This window comes from Doryrhamphus excisus, chromosome 19, assembly GCF_030265055.1.
Source record: "Doryrhamphus excisus isolate RoL2022-K1 chromosome 19, RoL_Dexc_1.0, whole genome shotgun sequence".
NCBI lineage: Eukaryota > Metazoa > Chordata > Actinopteri > Syngnathiformes > Syngnathidae > Doryrhamphus > Doryrhamphus excisus.
Window position 1 is genome coordinate 369,338 of NC_080484.1, and position 21,195 is coordinate 390,532.

Sequence of the window (21,195 nt, forward strand, 5' to 3'; positions counted from 1 at the left end):
AACCAGAGAGCAATAAAGAGTGTGGAGTGATTTCTGATTGAGAACAAATTTAGCTTTGTTCAATATTGAAATATTTCTGTCCACCTTATGTTGTATATTTGTAATATGAGGTTTCCAGATCATATTTTCATCTATTGTGATCCCCAGAAATGTATTTTCCTTCACCCTTTCAATGTCTACACCGTCTATTTGTATTTGCTGGTGCGTGTCCTTTCTGCTTTTAGCGAACAGCATGATTTTAGTTTTATTTAGGTTTATTTTGGTTATGCAAATGAAAGTGACGATTATGTTTGGTTGTTCTGTTTGGAATTGCAGCTTTGAATAGATGAGTTGGGTACAGTTGGCTGCAAATGGGATGAGAGTGCATTTAATGATAAGAAAATGAGGCCAAGCGGTGACATGGCGTCCCAACATCTCATCCGAGCCATGTGTTCCTTGAGGAGGAAATAAGATAGCTCTGTGCTTGCTTGATTGACAGGCGTTGGTTTTCAAAGGCAAAGAAACACCCAAATGCCAATTTGATAACCGTGGAAATGGATGACGGGCGACTTCCTCTTCCTCTCTGACAAGAATTGCAGGTACATTAGAAGCGAGTAGTTTCAGTTTCACGGCTTTAGCGAGCGAACGCAGGACGATCGTTTTTCAATGCAGGGACATTGATGATGCCAGAAAGGATGGTGTGGGCGACCGAGCCCTTGTGGCTTCTCATAGAAGTGCAAATTAGGCAAAGCTGCTTTTTTGTTTGCATGTGTTTCCATAGCAACCTCTTTGTTCTTAATGCTTTTGAAATCGATTTATGATGCATGAAAAGGCAGCTTAAAATTCAAGTGACAAAGTGATTTTTTATTTTTTTTGGAAGACACAGACACGCAATTGAATCCGTCACCGTTCCAACTCTACCTTGGTTTTTCTCAAATGAATGAATGAATGAATGAATGAATGAATGATGGCTGTTTCATGGTTGTCCGTGGCTAATTATTAGTACAAAAATATTAGTAATGTTACATTATCTTAGATTACACGACCTTAACATTGCACGGAGTCGGCCTTTGGCGTGATAGAATGGAAAAATGTTCTCCTCCCCTTCCGTGTGGAAGTGGTGCATTTTTTTGCTAACTAGTTAGCTTGCTATGTTGATCCCATAGCCTGCACATTAATGTTCCTACTGAGCTAACTCTTAGCCTCAAAAGTGTTTATTATTATATTATTATTTTGTTAATAATAATAATATTACTACCATTATTATATTAATATTATTAACAACAATATTAATATAATTGTAGTATTATTATCATTATTGACAACAACATTATTATTATTATTATTATTATTTGTATTACTATTATTGTGCTTGTGCTCCTTTTTCCAGGAGTATTTTGTAATATTACTATCATTATTATATTGATATTATTAACAAAAATATTAATATAATAGTAGTATTATTATCATTATTGACAACATTATTATTATTATTATTATTATTATTACTATTATTGTGCTTGTGCTCCTTTTTCCAGGAGTATTTTGTAATATTACTACCATTATTATATTGATATTATTAACAAAAATATTAATATAATAGTAGTATTATTATCATTATTGACAACATTATTATTATTATTATTATTATTACTATTATTGTGCTTGTGCTCCTTTTTCCAGGAGTATTTTGTAATATTACTATCATTATTATATTGATATTATTAACAAAAATATTAATATAATAGTAGTATTATTATCATTATTGACAACATTATTATTATTATTATTACTATTATTGTGCTTGTGCTCCTTTTTCCAGGAGTATTTTGTAAACAACAGACCACAAATAACGAAATAACGAAATTGATAAAGCAGCTACCTCAACCATCAAAAAGTTGGCCCAAGCCACGACGCCAGGTTGTACGTTGAGTTCAAATGAAATATTTGGAAAAAACAGGCGGGCCATATTGAAACACTTGGCGGGCCGGATGTGGCCCCCGGGCCGTAGTTTGCCCACCCCTGGTATAATAGGTGCCGATGTACGCAAACGCCTGAGCAGCTCCTGACTGTGCTTCCCACCCTTCAGCCTCTCTCATCAGCACAAGGGTTGCTAATTGGACATGGCAGGGAATTGCTGTGCACTTGCCTTGCGGCGACTTGTACCCTATAACCATACACAAATCCATCTGACATGTGGTATTACGTTCAATTACCGAGCAGCGCAGTCACAGCGCAGTCACAGCGCAGTCACAGGGAAAAAGATGTGCTCGACCCCCACCAGTACATCTCGCACGCACCCCCTCCCCCCCTGGATGTTCAGCCGAGCACCATGCGATGATCGTCTATCCCGGCTGTCTGTCATGCTGCCCTCGTTGACTGCTTCAACAATACGCGTTACCTTCACTTGACTGCTTCCTTCTCCATACATATTGTCATGTCTACACACAGCTGGTAAAATGGATTCAGCTCAATATTGTTGCTTGAATGATCACACAAAAACGTGTACGCACTTTATTGTGTGTTTGTTTGTTTTTTTACCCCTTCCACATTTATATCTCTGAATGAATAAAAACGCAGGATTTTTAATGATGTCAGCATTTTGGTTCATGATTGGTTCCTAATCAACCAATCACAAGAAATCAAGAAATGACATCTGTTCCTTGATTGCATGAAAACGTGACGACTCATTTTCCATCAAAAATGCATTCATGTGCACATTAATTGTTTTTTTTTATATATAAAAACATGACAAATCCCCCGAAAATGTCCACTTCATTTTTATGTGGGAGTGGAGTAAAAATCAGTAGAAGTTGATTATTATTATTATTATTATTTTGTCCATAGAAAATGTTAATTCATTCATTCATTTTCTACCACTAATCCTCACGAGGGTTGCTGGAGCCTATCCCAGCTGTCTTGGGGCGAGAGGCGGGGTACACCCTGGACTGGTGGCCAGCCAATCCCAGGGCACATATAGACAAACAACCATTCACACTCACATTCATACCAATGGACAATTTGGAGTGGCTAATTAACCTAGCATGTTTTTTTTCCAAGGGCCAATGGCGTCATTAGGCCTATTTTAAAATGTTCTTAAGTCCCCCTAAATAATTTGATATTTTTTATTGATTTTTTTTTCATTGATTTTTTTTTTTACAAAACAAAATCTCTGATTTTATATAAATTGTATATAATAGGGCAAAAGCAGGCTAATAAGCAAGCCAATACGCAGACTAATACTAGCCTACTACTACTACTACTACTACTAGTAGTACAATCTTTTGTACAATTGGACATCAAAGAAAGATTCATTCTATAATATAATTTATCCTTTTTGGGGGTCACTAAACCCCCAAAACAAGCAAAAATGTCCCTTCTTTGATATACATGTGTCGGTTCAATTTTTCTTGAATCAAGTTCACCAGTCCAGGGTGTACCCCGCCTCTCGCCCGAAGACAGTTTTACTCTCACAGGATCTTGTTACACCCCAACGGCTCACCCTTTGGGGCTGGTGCAAAAACGCTAATGACGCTAACCAAGGTTTCACTTGTTTCACATTTACCGAATTTAGCAAGACATTCCATGTAAGCAGAACCTCAGTGTACATCCTTAGGTCAAGTTGACCTCTTCTTTTGTGCAATTGGACTTCAAAGAAAGATTCATTCTATCATATAATTTACCCTTTTGGGGGTCACTAAACCCCCCAAAAAACAAAAATGTCCCTTCTTTGATATGCCTGTGTCGGTTCAATTTGTTTTACTCTCACAGGATCTTGTTGTTAAACCCCAACGGTTCACCATTTGGGGCTGGTGCAAAAACGCTAATGACGCTAACCAAGGTTTCACTTGTTTCACATTAACCGAATTTAGCAAGACATTCCATGTAAGCAGAACCTCAGTGTACATCCTTAGGTCAAGTTGACTTCTTCTTTGGTGCAATTGGACTTCAAAGAAAGATTCATTCTATCATATAATTTACCCTTTTGGGGGTCACTAAACCCCCCAAAAAACAAAAATGTCCCTTCTTTGATATGCCTGTGTCGGTTCAATTTTTTTTACTCTCACAGGATCTTGTTGTTACACCCCAACGGTTCACCCTTAGGGGCTGGTGCAAAAACGCTAATGACGCTAACCAAGGTTTCACGTTTACCGAATTTAGCACGACATTCCATGTAAGCAGAACCTCAATGTACATCCTTAGGTCAAGTTGACCTCTTCTTTGGTGCAATTGGACTTCAAAGAAAGATTCATTCTATCATATAATTTACCCTTTTGGGGGTCACTAAACCCCCCAAAAAACAAAAATGTCCCTTCTTTGATATGCCTGTGTCGGTTCAATTTGTTTTACTCTCACAGGATCTTGTTGTTAAACCCCAACGGTTCACCCTTAGGGGCTGGTGCAAAAACGCTAATGACGCTAACCAAGGTTGCACTTTACTACAAATAGTATTGTATGGTATGAGTTGTCGGCGGGTGTGTGGGGTGGGGGTGCAAGAGTGAGGCAGATGACTCAAACGCATTCTCCAGTGTACTGTAGATGGTGATTGGGATGAAAGGCAGAGGAAAATGTGTCTTTTGTGTCTGTTCTGCGGTAAAAGAATGGTAAAGTAGCGCTAGCCGCTAGCCGCCATTTCAGCATATTAACCTTTCATTAGTTCTCTGCAGCAGTCCAGATAAAAGAGAGGCTGGATTTGCTGACATAAATGGCAAATTGTGCGTTTTACATCCTGCCTGCAGGTGCCTCTCAGTTCTGTTATTTTTTTATTTTCTTGTTGTTGTTGTTGTTGTTGCTCAGAGACCAGAAAGCATGCTGCCGTAAATGTGACACATTTTCTCATTTGGAGAAACATGGCGGCCAGAAGCTAATCACACTGTGAACTATGCATGCTAATATAAGTAATATGGAAGTTGCAGTGTTCAAGACAGTATTGGAACCGCACATTAAGCGCTTAACGCACACTATAAACCTTGCAATCCAACCCAGTATCAGCAAGTGATGTGTGGCAGGTTTTTTTTCTGTCTAAGCAGAAGCTGTAGTCACCCTGCATTTGATCAAAGTTACCCAAAAGGGGACCCATGAGGTTTTTCCCACTTTTCTGACCTATAAATACAGTTAGAATGTTGTATTATGGTATCAAACCATGCCAAAATTCCAGTATTTCCAGGAAATACAGCTGGAATAGGTGCAGATTCTGGAAGCTCTCGGAAATGTTCTTTTCTGGTTATGGTGTGTAACTGCTCTATAGGAGTCCACAAGTCAATACAAAGGGGCTGAGTGGAGCAGCCATCATATTTTTTTTGCGCAATTTCAGCCAAAATAAAGTCCCTTTGCACACTTTTTGTGGTTGAAACGGATGAACACAAACGTTCACTCGACATGGCCAATCACCGAACGTAGGCACAGTTCCGGGAGAATCGGAATGTCAGAACCGGTTCCAGTCGATGCTCGATGCCTCAACCCTAGCTGCATCATGTATTTATTTATGCGATAATTAAATACAAGGCGATGAGCAAGCGGGAATGGAGCTCCACCTCTGTTTCAGAAAGCTGCATAAACCCCTCCATAATGTAACCCAACCCCCGACCGCAACACTTTACTGGCGAAATCTGTTGAACGTGGCTCGTTGAAGACTTAAAATAAACAAAATCCCAGCAAAAGTAGAAAAATGCAGCTAGAAAAAAAATATTGATAATAATAACTAAAAAAACACAAAGTTTGTCTTTAAATATGTGTAACATTTTTTTGTATTATGAATAGATGATTTATTGTAGATATCAAAGGACAGCCGGACAGCCCTGACGTAAACCTACAAAGACAAGTGGATAAGACAAACTGCCATTAGGTAGAACTGCCATTGTTCAAGTCCACGTTGGAGCTATTAATGCTGACAGCCAGCATTTGACAGACAATACCAATTGCCTGTGAGAACATACATGTCACAAATAGCAATTCCGCAACATGAATGATGTTATACATAATTTAATACAGGGGTGCTCATTAAGTCGATCGCGAGCTACCGGTCGATCGCGGAGGTGGTACTGGTCGATCGCTGGTCGATCGCGGCGTGACATTAAAAAAATATCATCCCAGCATCAATGCCGTCACTTGATTGACATACAGGGCAGCCATTCAGATGACAACTGAATGTTGCCCTTCGGGCGACCAATCAAATCAAACAACGTCTCTAAGTGCAGCAGAACTTACCATGTCAGCCTATCATCCATCCCCGTTACTTGATTGACATACAGGACAACCAATCAGATGACAACTGAATTTTGACCTTTAGGTCACCGCTCATGCGTAAACAACGATGCAAAGTGCTAAGCTAGTCGGCGAATTGCGTCAGATTTTAAAGCCCTCGCTAAAGTTTATGGTCACTAAAATGAGTGAAGGAGCTGGACCAAGTAAAAAGGCAAAAACTGGACCAAGTAAAAAGGCAAAAAACATATGACTTCCATACGGATATGGAATATTATACGGATATTATGATACGGATATTATCCATGACTGATAAACATTTGGAAGTGTGCTTGAGGCTGGCTATCAGCAGCTACTGTCCGGACTATGCATCCCTGGCTGGTTCAATTCAGTGCAAGTCATCAAAGTAAACTCAGGTAATTACAAAAAATGTTAATAGTTAATTATGTGTGTTTTGCAATATTGGCTCATTTGGTTATGTAAGGTACATCAACATACATTGTACGTACAAATAATCCTCAATACATTTGAAAATAAATAGATGTTTTGCATTTTTGTAGTGGGTAGATCATTTTGACTCGCTCATTTTAAAAGTAGCTCGCATGCTGAAAAAGTGTGAGCACCCCTGATTTCATATATTTATATTTTGTAACTTTTGGAGGGGAGTGTATGTAAGTTTTTTTCGGTCTCTAAAAATGTTGACAATAATGTCATTTAGGGTCAGTTTGACGGATAATAAACATTAAAAAAAACACCTGCATTGTTTTGTCCCTCAGTTAAATAAATACGTTTATTTGTCCAGAATCTCGAACTGCGTCTCGACCTAAGTCAGCTGGGATAGGCTCCAGCATACCCTCGAAATCCTGGTGAAGATAGGCGGCATATAAAATGGACGGATGGATGTTTGTTATTGTACTTTTTTTTTTCTATTAATGCTCAAACCGCCTGCACGCTAACCACTCAATCACCGTGCAGACGTCCATTTTGTATACCGCCTAGAGACCCGAGTTCGATTCCACCCTCGGGCATCTCGTCGTGTATGCGTGGGTTTTCTCCGGGTACTCCGGTTTCCTCCCACATTCCAAAAACATGCTAGGTTAATTAGCCACTCCAAATTGTCCATAGGTATGAATGTGAGTGTGAATGGTTGTTTGTCTATATGTGCCCTGTGATTGGCTGGGATCGCCCCAAGACAGCTGGGATAGGCTCTAGCATGCCCGTGACCCTCGTGAGGATAAGCGTTAGAAAATGAATGAATGAATGTTCAAACCTTGTCTTGTGGACCAGGTCTTGTACGTCATCTCATGTTGGGACGCCTCTATTGGATAAACTAATTGCAAGTTATCTTTAATCAATAAAGAAACTCCACAATTTAAAGTCAGCAGATTATATTTGTATGCCTCATTTTATTTATTTGTCATATTGTATTTTCCATCGGCATATTTTAAAAACAGTGTTACATCATTTTCCATTTCACCTCTGAGAGGTCAGACAAAAACCAAAGACGTGGTCATTGTTGCCAGTCGGGCAGCTGCACACACAGCGACGGTGCTGCCGTAATGAGGGTCGCTCAGCACCTACAAGACTGCTGTCAGCTGTTCACACAGTACGGCCACCATGTTTTCCACGCCTGGTCGTCGTGGTTGTCGTGGTCGTCCCAGTCAGGCCTGTCACTCCAGCTTTCTACCAGCTTGCCCTGCCAAATACTAATATAGTCCAGCTTAGTGCATCAAAGAAAGGGCATATTGATATTTCTACTAAGGATCGACCGATATATCGGGCCAATATTTGCGTTCTTTATTTGAATCGGTATCGGCCGATACACGCATGGGTTCGCCGATATATTTTTCCGCCGCGTGATTTACAGACAGGCATCTGCTGGGCAGCTTTGTGTTGCCGGAGGAGACGTACACGCAGTCGCGGTACCCCTCCCACACTACTAAGAGTGGTGAATCACAACTAAGGCTGAGTTAAACGATTATTTCTGTAATCGATTAATTGAGAAAATAGTTTTTCCATGCATCGATTAATCCCTGAAAGTCCCTGATTAGTCCCTGAAAACATCAACCACATGAAACACATGCTCAGGTTAATAAAAATCTATATTTCTAAATGATCTGCCCGGGCTGTACGGTGGGCGAGTGGTTAGCGTGCAGACCTCACAGCTAGGAGACCAGGTTATTAGAGCTATCAGCTAAACTTAAACTACGACAGAAATGTTTTGCACATGGTTGAATAATTGATAATGCAAAATTGATAATGCCGTTTAAATGTGTGTTTAAGAACGCTGCATCCTACCGTGTTTACATTTCAATAAATATTTGTTATCATTATCATTTTTTCATGTAAATTGAGGGAGCAAAGGCAGTATCGGCCACAAATATCACAAATAAGGGTGATGGAAAAAAATCATATGGGTGGATCCCTAATTTCTACACCATGATCCGGAGGTCATGCACCATCCTTTACATTAAATAATTGTGTATAATTCCTTACTAAGTTCATCTGATCGATCGATCGATCGATCGATTGATTGATTGATTGATTGATTGATTGATTGATTGATTGAACAGCCTACTTCACAGAATAATAGTCTTTGTGTGCTGTGAAGTTGACTGGACCTTTAGTCTCCATTTTTTTTTTTTTACTGGCTGTGTTTATGGAAGCACTCTAACAAAGCCAGATCAGATTAGGTTTGTCCTGGAGGACACAAACGCAACCCGTTTGTGGTGAGCAAGATGTATTTACAAGCAGAAGCGCTAACCTTCCATGGCGTGGCTTTTATTTCTTGGAATATATTGTACATAGACTACGCAGTAGCTGACTTTTTGTACTAGGTTTTCTGTCAAACTTTTGGTATTGGAATATATTTGACAAAGCCTCTCGTTTCATTGTGGTACAAAAGATTATTGTTGTTGTCAACAATAGGGGGAAAATTAATAACATTTCCACAAAGAAATCCTCTTGGATTTGGTGAGGTACCCCCGTATTGGGGTCCTGATCAAAGAAATGGCGTCATTCCATTTTAGCATCTTGTAAATGAATGTGGATAAACTCGGTTTGGTGTTAAGGCTTTTGTTCCATAAGCGTGGATCCGGTCTGTCCATCATCCATTGAGCCCCTCTTCATCCTCCCTTCTTGCCATCTCGTGTGGACCATCAGCTTCTTCATGCCAAGCCTAACTCAATCACGGACTTCCACCAGAAGCGTAACGAATGACTGCAGGGGAAATTACAGTCATCTGTCTCCATCGACCCACGTCGCACTGGCTCTCCTTTTTATACCACAGCACCTGTACTCTTTTCATTTTCCATCCCCTCCCCCTCACTTTGTCCACCGTCACGTTTGACTTGAGCAGCCGCTCTCGACCTTTTGTGAGTCACAGAACCCGACAAGGATCTGATGAAAGCTATGGCCCGCCTTCACCAGAATTATTCACAAAGGAAGCTTTGCATCTAATGTGTGGACGGTTCAGTGGAACCACTTTTGAAGGTCCCGGTCCACCGTCTTTTCATGTCCAGGGTGAGTTTAAAATAGTGCTACTGTTTGTTTGGTGGACACCTCAAATAAAATCTTGTTTACCAGTGGCGTCCAAAGTACGGCACAGTAGATGTTATAATATAATTAAATAATAAAATAAAAAATAATAATTAATAAAAAATAATTTTTCCTTTTGGGGGTCACTAAACCCCCAAAACAAACAAAAAATGTCCCTTCTTTGATATACATGTGTCGGTTCAATTTTTCTTGAATCAAGTTCACCAGTCACTCTCCGTTGGGATCTTGTTACACCCCAACAGCTCACCCATTGGGGTTGGTGCAAAAACGCTAATGACGCTAACCAAGGTTCCACTTGTTTCACACTTACCGAATTTAGCAAAACATTCCATGTAAGCAGAACCTCAGTGTACATCCTTACGTCAAGTTGACTTCTTATTTTGTGCAATTGGACTTCAAAGAAAGATTCATTCTATAATATAATTTATCCTTTTTGGGGGTCACTAAACCCCCAAAACAAACAAAAATGTCCCTTCTTTGATATACATGCGTCGGTTCAATTTTTCTTGAATCAAGTTCACCAGTCACTCTCCGTTGGGATCTTGTTACACCCCAACAGCTCACCCATTGGGGTTGGTGCAAAAATGCTAATGACGCTAACCAAGGTTCCACTTGTTTCACACTTACCGAATTTAGCAAAACATTCCATGTAAGCGGAACCTCAGTGTACATCCTTAGGTCAAGTTGACTTCTTCTTTTGTGCAATTGGACTTCAAAGAAAGATTCATTCTATAAAATAATTTTTCCTTTTGGGGGTCACTAAACCCCCAAAACAAACAAAAAATGTCCCTTCTTTGATATACATGTGTCGGTTCAATTTTTCTTGAATCAAGTTCACCAGTCACTCTCTGTTGGGATCTTGTTACACCCCAACAGCTCACCCATTGGGGTTGGTGCAAAAATGCTAATGACGCTAACCAAGGTTCCACTTGTTTCACACTTACCAAATTTAGCAAAACATTCCATGTAAGCGGAACCTCAGTGTACATCCTTAGGTCAAGTTGACTTCTTCTTTGGTGCAATTGGACATCAAAGAAAGATTTATTCTATAATATAATTTTTCCTTTTGGGGGTCACTAAACCCCCAAAACAAACAAAAAATGTCCCTTCTTTGATGTACATGTGTCGGTTCAATTTTTCTTGAATCAAGTTCACCAGTCACTCTCCGTTGGGATCTTGTTACACCCCAACGGCTCACCCATTGGGGTTGGTGCAAAAACGCTAATGACGCTAACCAAGGTTTCACATTTACCGAATTTAGCAAAACATTCCATGTAAGCAGAACCTCAGTGTACATCCTTAGGTCAAGTTGACTTCTTTGGTGCAATTGGACATCAAAGAAAGATTTATTCTATAATATAATTTTTCCTTTTGGGGGTCACTAAACCCCCAAAACAAACAAAAAATGTCCCTTCTTTGATATACCTGTGTCGGTTAAATTTTTCTTGAATCAAGTTCACCAGTCACTCTCCGTTGGGATCTTATTACACCCCAACAGCTCACACATTGGGGTTGGTGCACAAACGCTAATGACGCTAACCAAGGTTCCACTTGTTTCACATTTACCGAATTTAGCAAAACATTCCATGTAAGCAGAACCTCAGTGTACATCCTTAGGTCAAGTTGACTTCTTCTTTGGTGCAATTGGACTTCAAAGAAAGATTCATTCTATGTATAATATAATTTTTCCTGTTGGGGGTCACTAAACCCCCAAAACAAACAAAAATGTCCCTTCTTTGATATACATGTGTCGGTTCAATTTTTCTTGAATCAAGTTCACCAGTCCAGGGTGTACCCTGCCTCTCGTCCGAAGACAGCTGGGATAGGCTCCAGCATGAGGATAAGCGGTATAGAAAATGGATGGATGGAAGTTCTCGATTGTTCTGTTCTTGCATGGAGCTAGTGAAGACTTTGGGACCCCTGTGAAACGGCTGAAACTAACTTTAACAAAACCTGTGTGAAATACACAATTTTTGTAGTATCTTTATCAAATTTTTAATAGGATTGGGTAAGAATTAAAACTATTTTTTTAGCGATTTTAGCCAAAAATCCCGGAATGCAAAGGGATTAATAAATAAACTTTGAGTCAACAATGCAAAAAAAAACAACAACAACCCAACAATCTGTTCTGTGTAAGTTATTATTTTCAATAATTGTCATTTATCTGGTCCTCATGAACCCCCAGAAAACCCACATGGCCGCAAGTTAAAACCCCGATTAACCTAACAAATTTCTCCGACCAAACGTAATGAATTAGTGTCGCTAGTGTCATAACATGTATGAGTGTCTATGAAACAGGACGGCCATTTTCCAGACAAGCTGTTGGTCCTGACGCAGGCCACCTCTGCATCACAGCAGATGTAATGCGGGATACGTGACTTGTGAGCCGGGTCTGTAATTCAGTGAGGCGGGGGTAGGGTTTAATTGCACTTCTCAAACTGGATTGCCACTTTTGCTTTGAGTCATAGCAGACGAAGATGTCAGTGATGGACTTAGAAGCCTTTCAGTGCGGAGTTGTTTATTATGGAGGACCAAAACTGCCAAAATAATAAATAAATAAATAAATTTAAAAAAGTGAAAATAAAAACAAAAATGAAAAAAAATCCAAAAATTAAATACAAAAAAATAAATATAAATGGAAATAAAAACAAAAATAAAAAATATATACATAAATAAATAAATAAAATTACAAATAAATACAAAAATAAATGTAAAAATAAATACAAAAATAAAAATATAAATAGAATTACATATCAATAAATAAATAAAAGCACTCTGCTCTCATATGTATTTATTTCATGCAGCAGACAATGTCAGCTTGACGGTTCTGGTGACAGTGGACAAGTTGGTCGTCCATCGCTGGAGCCGTCCATGCAAGCCGTGGAAACTTACTTGTTGGCGGGTCTGAAAATCCACGAAATAGCCCACCTGCTCGGTGTGAGCGAGAGAACACTGCACCGTAGAATGGCGGAGATCAACCAATAGGCGAACAGTTCAACCCAAGACACACTTAGGACCGCCCCCTCATTTGAATAGTTTTTCCTTCTGCATTTCAAGCTGACATTGTCTGCAGCATGAAATAAATACATATGAGAGCAGAGTGCTTTTATTTATTTATTGATATGTCATTCTATTTATATATTTATTTTTGTATTTATTTTTAATTTTTGAATCTTGTTTTTTATTTTTGTATTTATTTTTGCTTTTATTTATTTATGTATATATTTTTTTATTTTTGTTTTTATTTCCATTTATATTAATTTTTTTGTATTTAATTTTTTGATTTTTTTTTTTCATTTTTGTTTTTATTTTCACTTTTATTTATTTATTTATTATTTTGGCAGTTTTGGTCCCCGATATGTCTGTCATTTGGAAGACATGCTACCTTTTATTCAAGTCAATTCGCATATCGGCCAATCCCGATTCAAGTAAAGAACACAAATATGGGCCCGATGATCCTGACGATGAATGACAGTATTCCCCACATTTAACATGCATGCATGTACAATAATAATGGTGATTATTATTTTTGAAATGTGGCATATAATCATCATAACGTATTCATTATTTTTGGTTGATTTTTGTCGTATGCAGACGGAGGTCATCAAGGGTCCGTGTGGGAGCGTGGGAATGACGTTCCGACACGTGCCTGCCAGCGAGGGTGATGCGGTTCATGTCAGCATTGAGACGGTCACGCCCAACTCCCCTGCAGCCCTGGCAGACCTGCAGCGAGGAGATCGCCTCATCGCAATCGGAGGTCTGAGATGACTCGTGTCGGGTTTGCTCTTTGGTCTTGAGCGCATTGGTGATATTAACGTTCCACAATCTTGACTTTTCAATTGGAAGTTTGAAATGTTTTTGCAAGTATTTTGGCTTATTATACAATACCGCTCAAAAGTTTGGGAGTTTAAAAAAAAAATACAAAATTTCATGCATTTAGAAATATTTTTTTTCCATTTCCCAAACAATAAAAATGAATGAGATGATTGCATAGAGGCCTACTATCAACAACAAGTTGATCATTTTATAAGGCTAATAGATGATTAGAAAAGACATCTAAAAATCTCAACTAAAATCTCTTACCATGCTGTTAACTACTCCCTTCAAAGAGCAGCACAAACTGGGTCTAACAAGGACACAAAAACGATGCACAAATATCTGAGAGTGTGTGGTTGGTAGAACTGCCAAGAAAAAGCCAGATCTCAGACTGGACAAAAAAAATATTCCAAGTGATCCCAAACTTTTGAGTGGTAGTGTATGTAGCTGTGTGGCTAGAACAGGGGTGGGCAAACTACGGCCCGGGGGCCACATCCGGCCCGCCAAGTGTTTGAATACGGCCCGCCCAATCTTTCCAAAGTATTTAATTTAAAGTCAACTCGTTGTTTGACATGGTCTGTTGTTTACAAAGTGCTCCTGAAAAAAGAGACACAAGCACATAATAATAATAAACATTAAAATAATAATTATTATATTATTATTATAATAAAAATTAAAATAATAATTATTATATTATTATTATAACTATTATGATTATTATATTTATTATATTAGTGCTAATTTATATTAATTATATATAATAATATTGTTATATTTTGTTATTATTTTGTTTATTATTATTTTATTTTGTTTTATTATTTTGAAATTTTGTTATATCAATGCGGCCCGCGAGTCAAAAAGTTTGCCCACCCCTGGTCTAGAAGATTCCTGGACAGTAAACATTGGCCTTTTTTCAGCAATGGGAGAGTCCCCCCCCCCCCCCCCCAAAAAAAAAAAATAAAAAAATCACTTTTCTTCATTTCTCCGCTCATTTGCCAATCCTGTGCCACTTCACGTTTCCCTCCACATAGCTCAGGGGTGTCCTAACTATTCCCAGCTATTTGGCTATTTTTTTTTTTTGCTGTTGTTGTTTTTAATATTTTCCAAATATTTCAACTTTCTTTTAAAATAATGTTTAATGTTATATTTAATGTAATGTTTAATATTAATGTTTAATAATGTGAGCAGGGCACCTGTGCTGCACGGTGGTCTGGTGGTTAGCATGTCGAAAGATCTGGGTTCCCTTTTTGGGCATTGCTGTGGAATTCATTTCGAAAATTATAAATATAAATTTTGAGAATAAAGTTGTACATTTATGAGAAAAAAAGTTAGCTTGTAAGTTTTTTCTTATAAATTTACGACTTTATTCTTAAAATGTATGCTAACCACCAGACCACCGTGCAGCCCAGGTGACGTGCTCACATTTATGAATATTATTTCAAAAGAAAGTTTAAAAGAAAGAAATATTAATGAGAAAAAGCTTGTAAAATTTCAGCTTCTGTTCTTTAAATTTTGCTCTATTTTTGCTTGTTTTTTTTAGTTTAATTTTATTTCTACACTGTGCCAATAAAAAAACAAGCTACGGGCCGCACTTTGGACACCCCTGCTCTATATGGTATATATTTTTAAAAGAAATTTTACAACAAAAACATGTATTGTTACACTCGTGAAATGTATTTATTTAAACATTTGAAAAATAAAATCCTAAAAATTGTTTATGTTGCCAGGTGTCAAAGTGACCTCATCAGTTCAAGTGCCCAAACTGCTAAAGCAGGCCGGAGACCGGGTCGTGGTCCTGTATGAGAGGCCAGTTTGCCACCAAGCCCCCTCCTTGGGAAGCTTGGGAACACTTCAGGAGGGATTTGGCCAGCTGGAAGAACCGGGTTTCATATCCCAGCCAGGGGGGTATGAAGAAGACCCAGCCCCCATCACCACCTTGTCTGACATGCCCGACTCTAAAGACATGGACTCGGAATTTGAAGAGTTGATTGTGGACTCCAAGCCCAGCCAGAATGTCGTCCCCGTCGGCGGAAGTGATACAAAGGAGGATTTATTACTCACGGTAAACCAAAGCCCCAAAAGAACCGTGGCCACCTTGGCTTCTAAACCTCTTGGCACCATATCCCCCATCCTCAACCGGAAACTAAATCTAGTGGGTCTCCAGTCCCCGTTAAAGCCCCAAACGAAAGACTCCCCAAAACCCTCGCGGCAGAAGACAAACACCGATTCGGGAGATAGTTTACAACGTCCCACAGTACCCCCTCCACCTCCACCTTCTCGACCCCCTGTTCCACCGAGACCTCAAATCCGGTTGTCGTCTGCCTGCTCGGAAAGCAGTCTCCCCGACAGCGTGGATTCTGCGTCAAACGCAACTTCGGCCATTTCTACTGTGACCACCGCCGTCAACGCTGCTGAGAAATCTCCCGAGAAAGCTCCTCTGGCCGGAACCGGCGAGGACATGTCTTGCACTGAGAAGACGGGTATCAAAGCAACAGAGTCCAAGTCCACCAACGAGGACATTTCAGCCTCGTCCGTCACCAGCAGCAAACCCGACCAGGCAAAGGACAAAGTTTCAGAGAGTTCCTGCAGCACACGGGACAGTCTAGAAGATCACTCCCTGTGGGAATCTTCGGAAACCATGTTTCGTAGTCAAACGGCACGTTGGCTTAAGGCTTCTGCAGTTTTTGACGTGGAGAGCAACCATAAGTACCTTAACGTGGCTCTTTGGTGCAAGGACCCCTTTAAGCTGGGCGGCTTGCTGTGCCTGGGTCATGTCAGCCTTCAGCTGGAACATCTCGCCCTCGAATGTATGGCAACATCCTCGGCGGAATACCAGAGCACATTTAGACTCGGGCCCCCGGAGCCTCGAGCTAATGTCAGTCGCACTGCGCTACGCAGCTTGAGCACCCACAAGGGCTTCAACGAGAAGCTGTGTTACGGCGACATTACTCTGAATTTCTGTTATCTATCGGGGGACGACTTGGACTACTCGGGACTGGCGGAAAGAGACCGAGAGGGCAGCGTCCATGATGATGAAATCAGAGACAAAGACCGCGACCACCATATCGCCACGGCGCCTGGCGACGACTTAGCGTACGGCGCCGTGCAGCTCGTCGAGGTTCGTCACAACTTCCAGGACACCCAATTCCAAAATCCGACCTGGTGTGAATATTGTAAAAAGAAAGTGTGGACCAAGGCGGCTTCTCAGTGTATGATTTGTGCCTACGTATGCCACAAGAAATGCCAGGAAAAATGCCTCGCTGAAAATCCCTTCTGTGTGGCGGCAACGGAGCGTCGAGGCGCCGACCCCGAGGCCAAGTTCACCATCAACCGAGCCACCACCGGATTAACCCGCCATATCATCAACACCAGCTCCCGGCTGCTTAATCTGCGCCAGGTTCCGAAGACTCGTCTGGTTGAGCAAGTCGCTGACGCGGTACCCGGAGCGGTGGACCCTTCCCCGAAACAGACCCCCAACACATCGGACAACGAAAGCAGCGATACGGAGACCTACACGAGCGGCGCCAGCCCCTCCAAGCAACCTTCTGGCAGCGGCGGAAGCGGAAAACTGGTACGCAAGGAAGGCGGTTTAGACGATAGCGTCTTCATCGCCGTGAAAGAAATCGGCCGCGACCTCTACCGAGGTTTACCCACCGACGAGCGTTCGCAGAAACTGGAACTGATGCTGGATAAGCTGCAGCAGGAAATTGATCAGGAATTGGAGCACAACAACGCTCTCCTCTTGGAAGAGCGAGACACGGCCGATCCCAGGCGGAAAGTTCTGATTAGCTCGGCTTTGTCCAAATCCGGGGAAAGACTCCAGGCGCTCACCCTGCTCATGATCCACTACCGTGCGGGCATCGAGGACTTGGAGTCGGTGGAAAGCACCTCTCCTTCGGAGCAGCAGTGTTTCAAGGCCAAAGGAGATGGATTAGAGGACGAGGCCCTGATGGGAGCGGAGGTCTACGACAGCGACATGTGCAGCCCGGTGGAGGTCCAGCTCTTGGACGACATCACTGAGGAACAGATCTGTGTGGAAGCCCTCCACTGAATCGCAGCCAGGGGGGGGACATGTTTGGACACTTTGGTCACACTTTGGTGGATTTTTGAAGGGGATTTAAGATCACTGTGGTCCATTTGGGAAGGTCTTAACGGTCCATACGGGAAATGCAGACTATGGATATTTGGGAACATTGCTGTTCATTTCATAACTGGTTTTTGCACACATTTTGTGTCCGTGCATCGGGGGTTTTAAAGGGAAGTGTTGCCGGTGTGATGTCCGATCAAGATGTATATTTTATCATTTGAACATCTAAAGGGTTGCGTGTTCCCCGCGGTTTTTTTTTTTCAGTTTTTTCTCAAGGTCACATGGCAAAAAAAAAAAAAAAAAAATAATAATAATCAGCTCAGATTCATTGTGGGTGGAATGATGACACACAACACACGCAGGAATTGGGTGCACAAGGTAGAATTTATTCCAAATTTCCTCCAATCGCAAAATAATGCATACAAGTTTTTTCAAGATATTCCCAAGTATTCCCAAAGGAATTTTCAACATAGCATTTCTGAACATACAAGTTTTCTTTACACGTTGCATATAATTATATATATATATATATATATATATATATATATTTTTTTTTTTTTTAATTTTATTTTTGTCACGTACCAAAGTACGAGGTCCATGACAAAAAAAAAAAAAAAAAAAAAAAATTCCTTAAACTTAAACTATCGCTATATTGACACGCACTATGGTACCCATTATGGCATTGGATGCTCATATCACCGAGTACTTCGGTACGTGACAAAAAAATTTAAATTTAAAATTTAAATGAAATTAATGAAATAAAGTTTATGGTCATATCACCTCGTGCTTTGGTACATGAAAAAAATTAAAAAAAATATTATGAAAGCAGGAAGTGAACAAATGTAAGAGTTAGTGATTGTAAAAGTACCAGATGGAGGGGTAGGATTTAATAAGCTTTGCTTCTTCCTACTCCTTTTGGACATGTGGAACTGGGAACTGATTATGGGATGCACTCAATTGGAATCTGATGCATGTTCTAATGAAATGAAACCATTAGTATAATTTATATTTGTACACCAAAACAGAATTATTGAAACAAACACTAAAATGAGCAGGGATGTTAATTATTAGCCCACTTTTAAGAAATGACCGTTTATTAAGTCATTTGCACAAATTACTTTTGTGCAAATGATGTGCTTTGACTTCAGGTGATGTCCTTAAAGCTAATTATAATTATAAAGAATTATTTATTAATGTTTGTATTAATATTAAAAATGTATAATTATTATAAAAAATAGTAATAATTCTATAATTGTGCACCCAGTTGTTGTTTGTAAGGAGCGACGAGGAAGTACGTTGTGTTACGTTCCATCCTGCAGAAAGAAAAGCACCCTGAAGGGACACGGACCGACGACAAGCGGGAATTTTATGAACGTTCACGTTTTGGTTCGGGAGTACTTTTCCATGTTGACTGTTTTTCTATGAAGAAACGCTTTTGAGGATTTGAGCAGCTGCGGCGTGAATATTGGAGGGGGTCGTATTTGTATCTTTTGTCACGTTTGGTTTCATACGTCCTCCAATTCTATCCATGTTTATTTCCTAAATGTCACACGCAATATCCGACAAGCTACGCTGACCATTGTGCTTTGGAGACGTGGTGTGGCGCATCCTGTTTGGGTTGATGACCCCCATGTTGGTCGCCACCAGGGGCGTCACTAGGTTCTGAGGACGGGGGGGATGATGCACAGGATATGAATGAATGTATGAGACATTAAAAAAATAAAAAATAAATAAATAAGGAACAAGAACCGGGACAGATTTAGTGGAGATACTCAATAGTTTTAGGCCACCATTAAATGTACACAAGTACACACAATCTACACAAGTACACACAATCTACACAAGTACACACAATCTACACAAGCTCCAAAACCATTCTGTCCAGACAATCATCAATAATATCATAATCATTATTACAATTCATTATTCTTTTTCATAATTATTATATTATTCATTAGCCTATTATTATTACTATCATCATTATTTTTCTTCTGATTATTACTAGGATTAGCCTGCTTATCGGCTTGCTTATTAGCCTGCTTTTGCCCTATATGAAATTTGTCAGAGATTAAAAAAAAAAAGTAAATAAATTAAAAAAACATTTTTTGATCAATATAAAATTATTTAGGGGGTCTGGAGCCCCCCCTAAAATGTTCTAATATTAAAACTTTTTTTTTGATCAATATAAAATTATTTAGGGGGTCTGGAGCCCCCCTAAAATGTTCTAATAATAATCATTATATTATTAATTAGCCTATTATTATTACTATCATCATTATTCTTCTGATTATTACTACTACTACTAGTAGTAGTAGTAGTAGTAGTAGTAGTATTAGCCTGCTTATTGGCTTGCTTATTAGCCAGCTTTTGCACTATTATATACAATTTGTCAGACATTTTTTTTTGTAAAAACAAACAAAAAAATTATCTGAAGCCCCCCTAAAATAGGCCTAATGACGCCACTGGTCGCCACCATCTTGTGCGAACGTGTCGTGAGCTTTATTTATTTATTTATTGATCTCTGCTCTGTGTGTCTAGAAGATTCCTGGACAGTAAACATTGGCCTTTTTTCATCAATGGAAGAGTCCCCCCCCCCCCCCCCCCCCCCAAAAAAAATAATTTTCACTTTTTATTTCTCCGCTCATTTGCCAATCCTGTGCCACTTCACGTTTCCCTCCACATAGCTCAGGGGTGTCCTAACTATTCCCAGCTATTTGGCTATTTTTTTTTTTTTTTTTGCTGTTGTTGTTTTTAATATTTTCCAAATATTTCAACTTTTTAAATAATGTTCGGATATGTGAGTAGGGCACCTGTGCTGCACGGTGGTCTGGTGGTTAGCATGTCGAAAGATCTGAGTTCCCTTTTTGGGCATTGCTGTGGACTTCATTCCGAAAATTATAAATATAAATTTTGAGAATAAAGTTGTACATTTATGAGAAAAAAAGTTAGCCTGTAACATAGTTACAAGTTTTTTCTTATAATTTTACGACTTTATTCTTAAAATGTATGCTAACCACCAGACCACCGTGCAGCCCAGGTGACGTGCTCACATTTACCAATATTATTTTAAAAGAAATAAATATTTATGAGAAAAAGCTTGTAAAATTTCAGCTTCTGTTCTTTAAATTGTGCTTTATTTTTGCCATTTTTGCTCGTTTTTTTAGTTTAATTTTATTTCTACCAAGTGCCGTGGGCCAATAAAAAACAAGCTGCGAGCCGCACTTTGGACACCCCTGCTCTATATGGTATATATTTTTTAAAAGATGACAAAAACATGTATTGTTACACTTGTGAAATGAGGAAGATATGACATATGCATAAATATGCTAACATTTAAAAATAATTGGAAAAAAAAAACGCTCTAATGAGGCGAGATGACCCTTGTCATCAAATCAAGCGCTCCTGTTTTCCTCCTGCCAGTCGTAACTTGGTAGTTGACTTTCACTTCCAGAAATATTTCCTGTGCTAGTTGGACCAAATGCTCCGTTTTAGCGTGTGAAAAGCGTCAAAGGTTTGCCAGAGACCTCCGTGGCGTCGCACCGGCTGCTCAAAGC

General features: G+C 39.7%; 1 protein-coding gene across 1 annotated transcript in view; it reads left to right on the forward strand.

Annotated features, from left to right (window-relative positions):
- Positions 1–20,074, forward strand: part of pdzd8 (PDZ domain containing 8) — a 39,543-nt gene extending 19,469 nt beyond the window's left edge. The window contains exons 4-5 of the mRNA XM_058056143.1: positions 13,333–13,495; positions 15,282–20,074. Of these exons, the coding sequence (XP_057912126.1) occupies positions 13,333–13,495; positions 15,282–17,605 (2,487 nt within the window). The 3' untranslated portion in view covers positions 17,606–20,074. The remainder of the gene's footprint in view (positions 1–13,332; positions 13,496–15,281) is intronic.
- Positions 20,075–21,195: the final 1,121 nt, after the last annotated feature.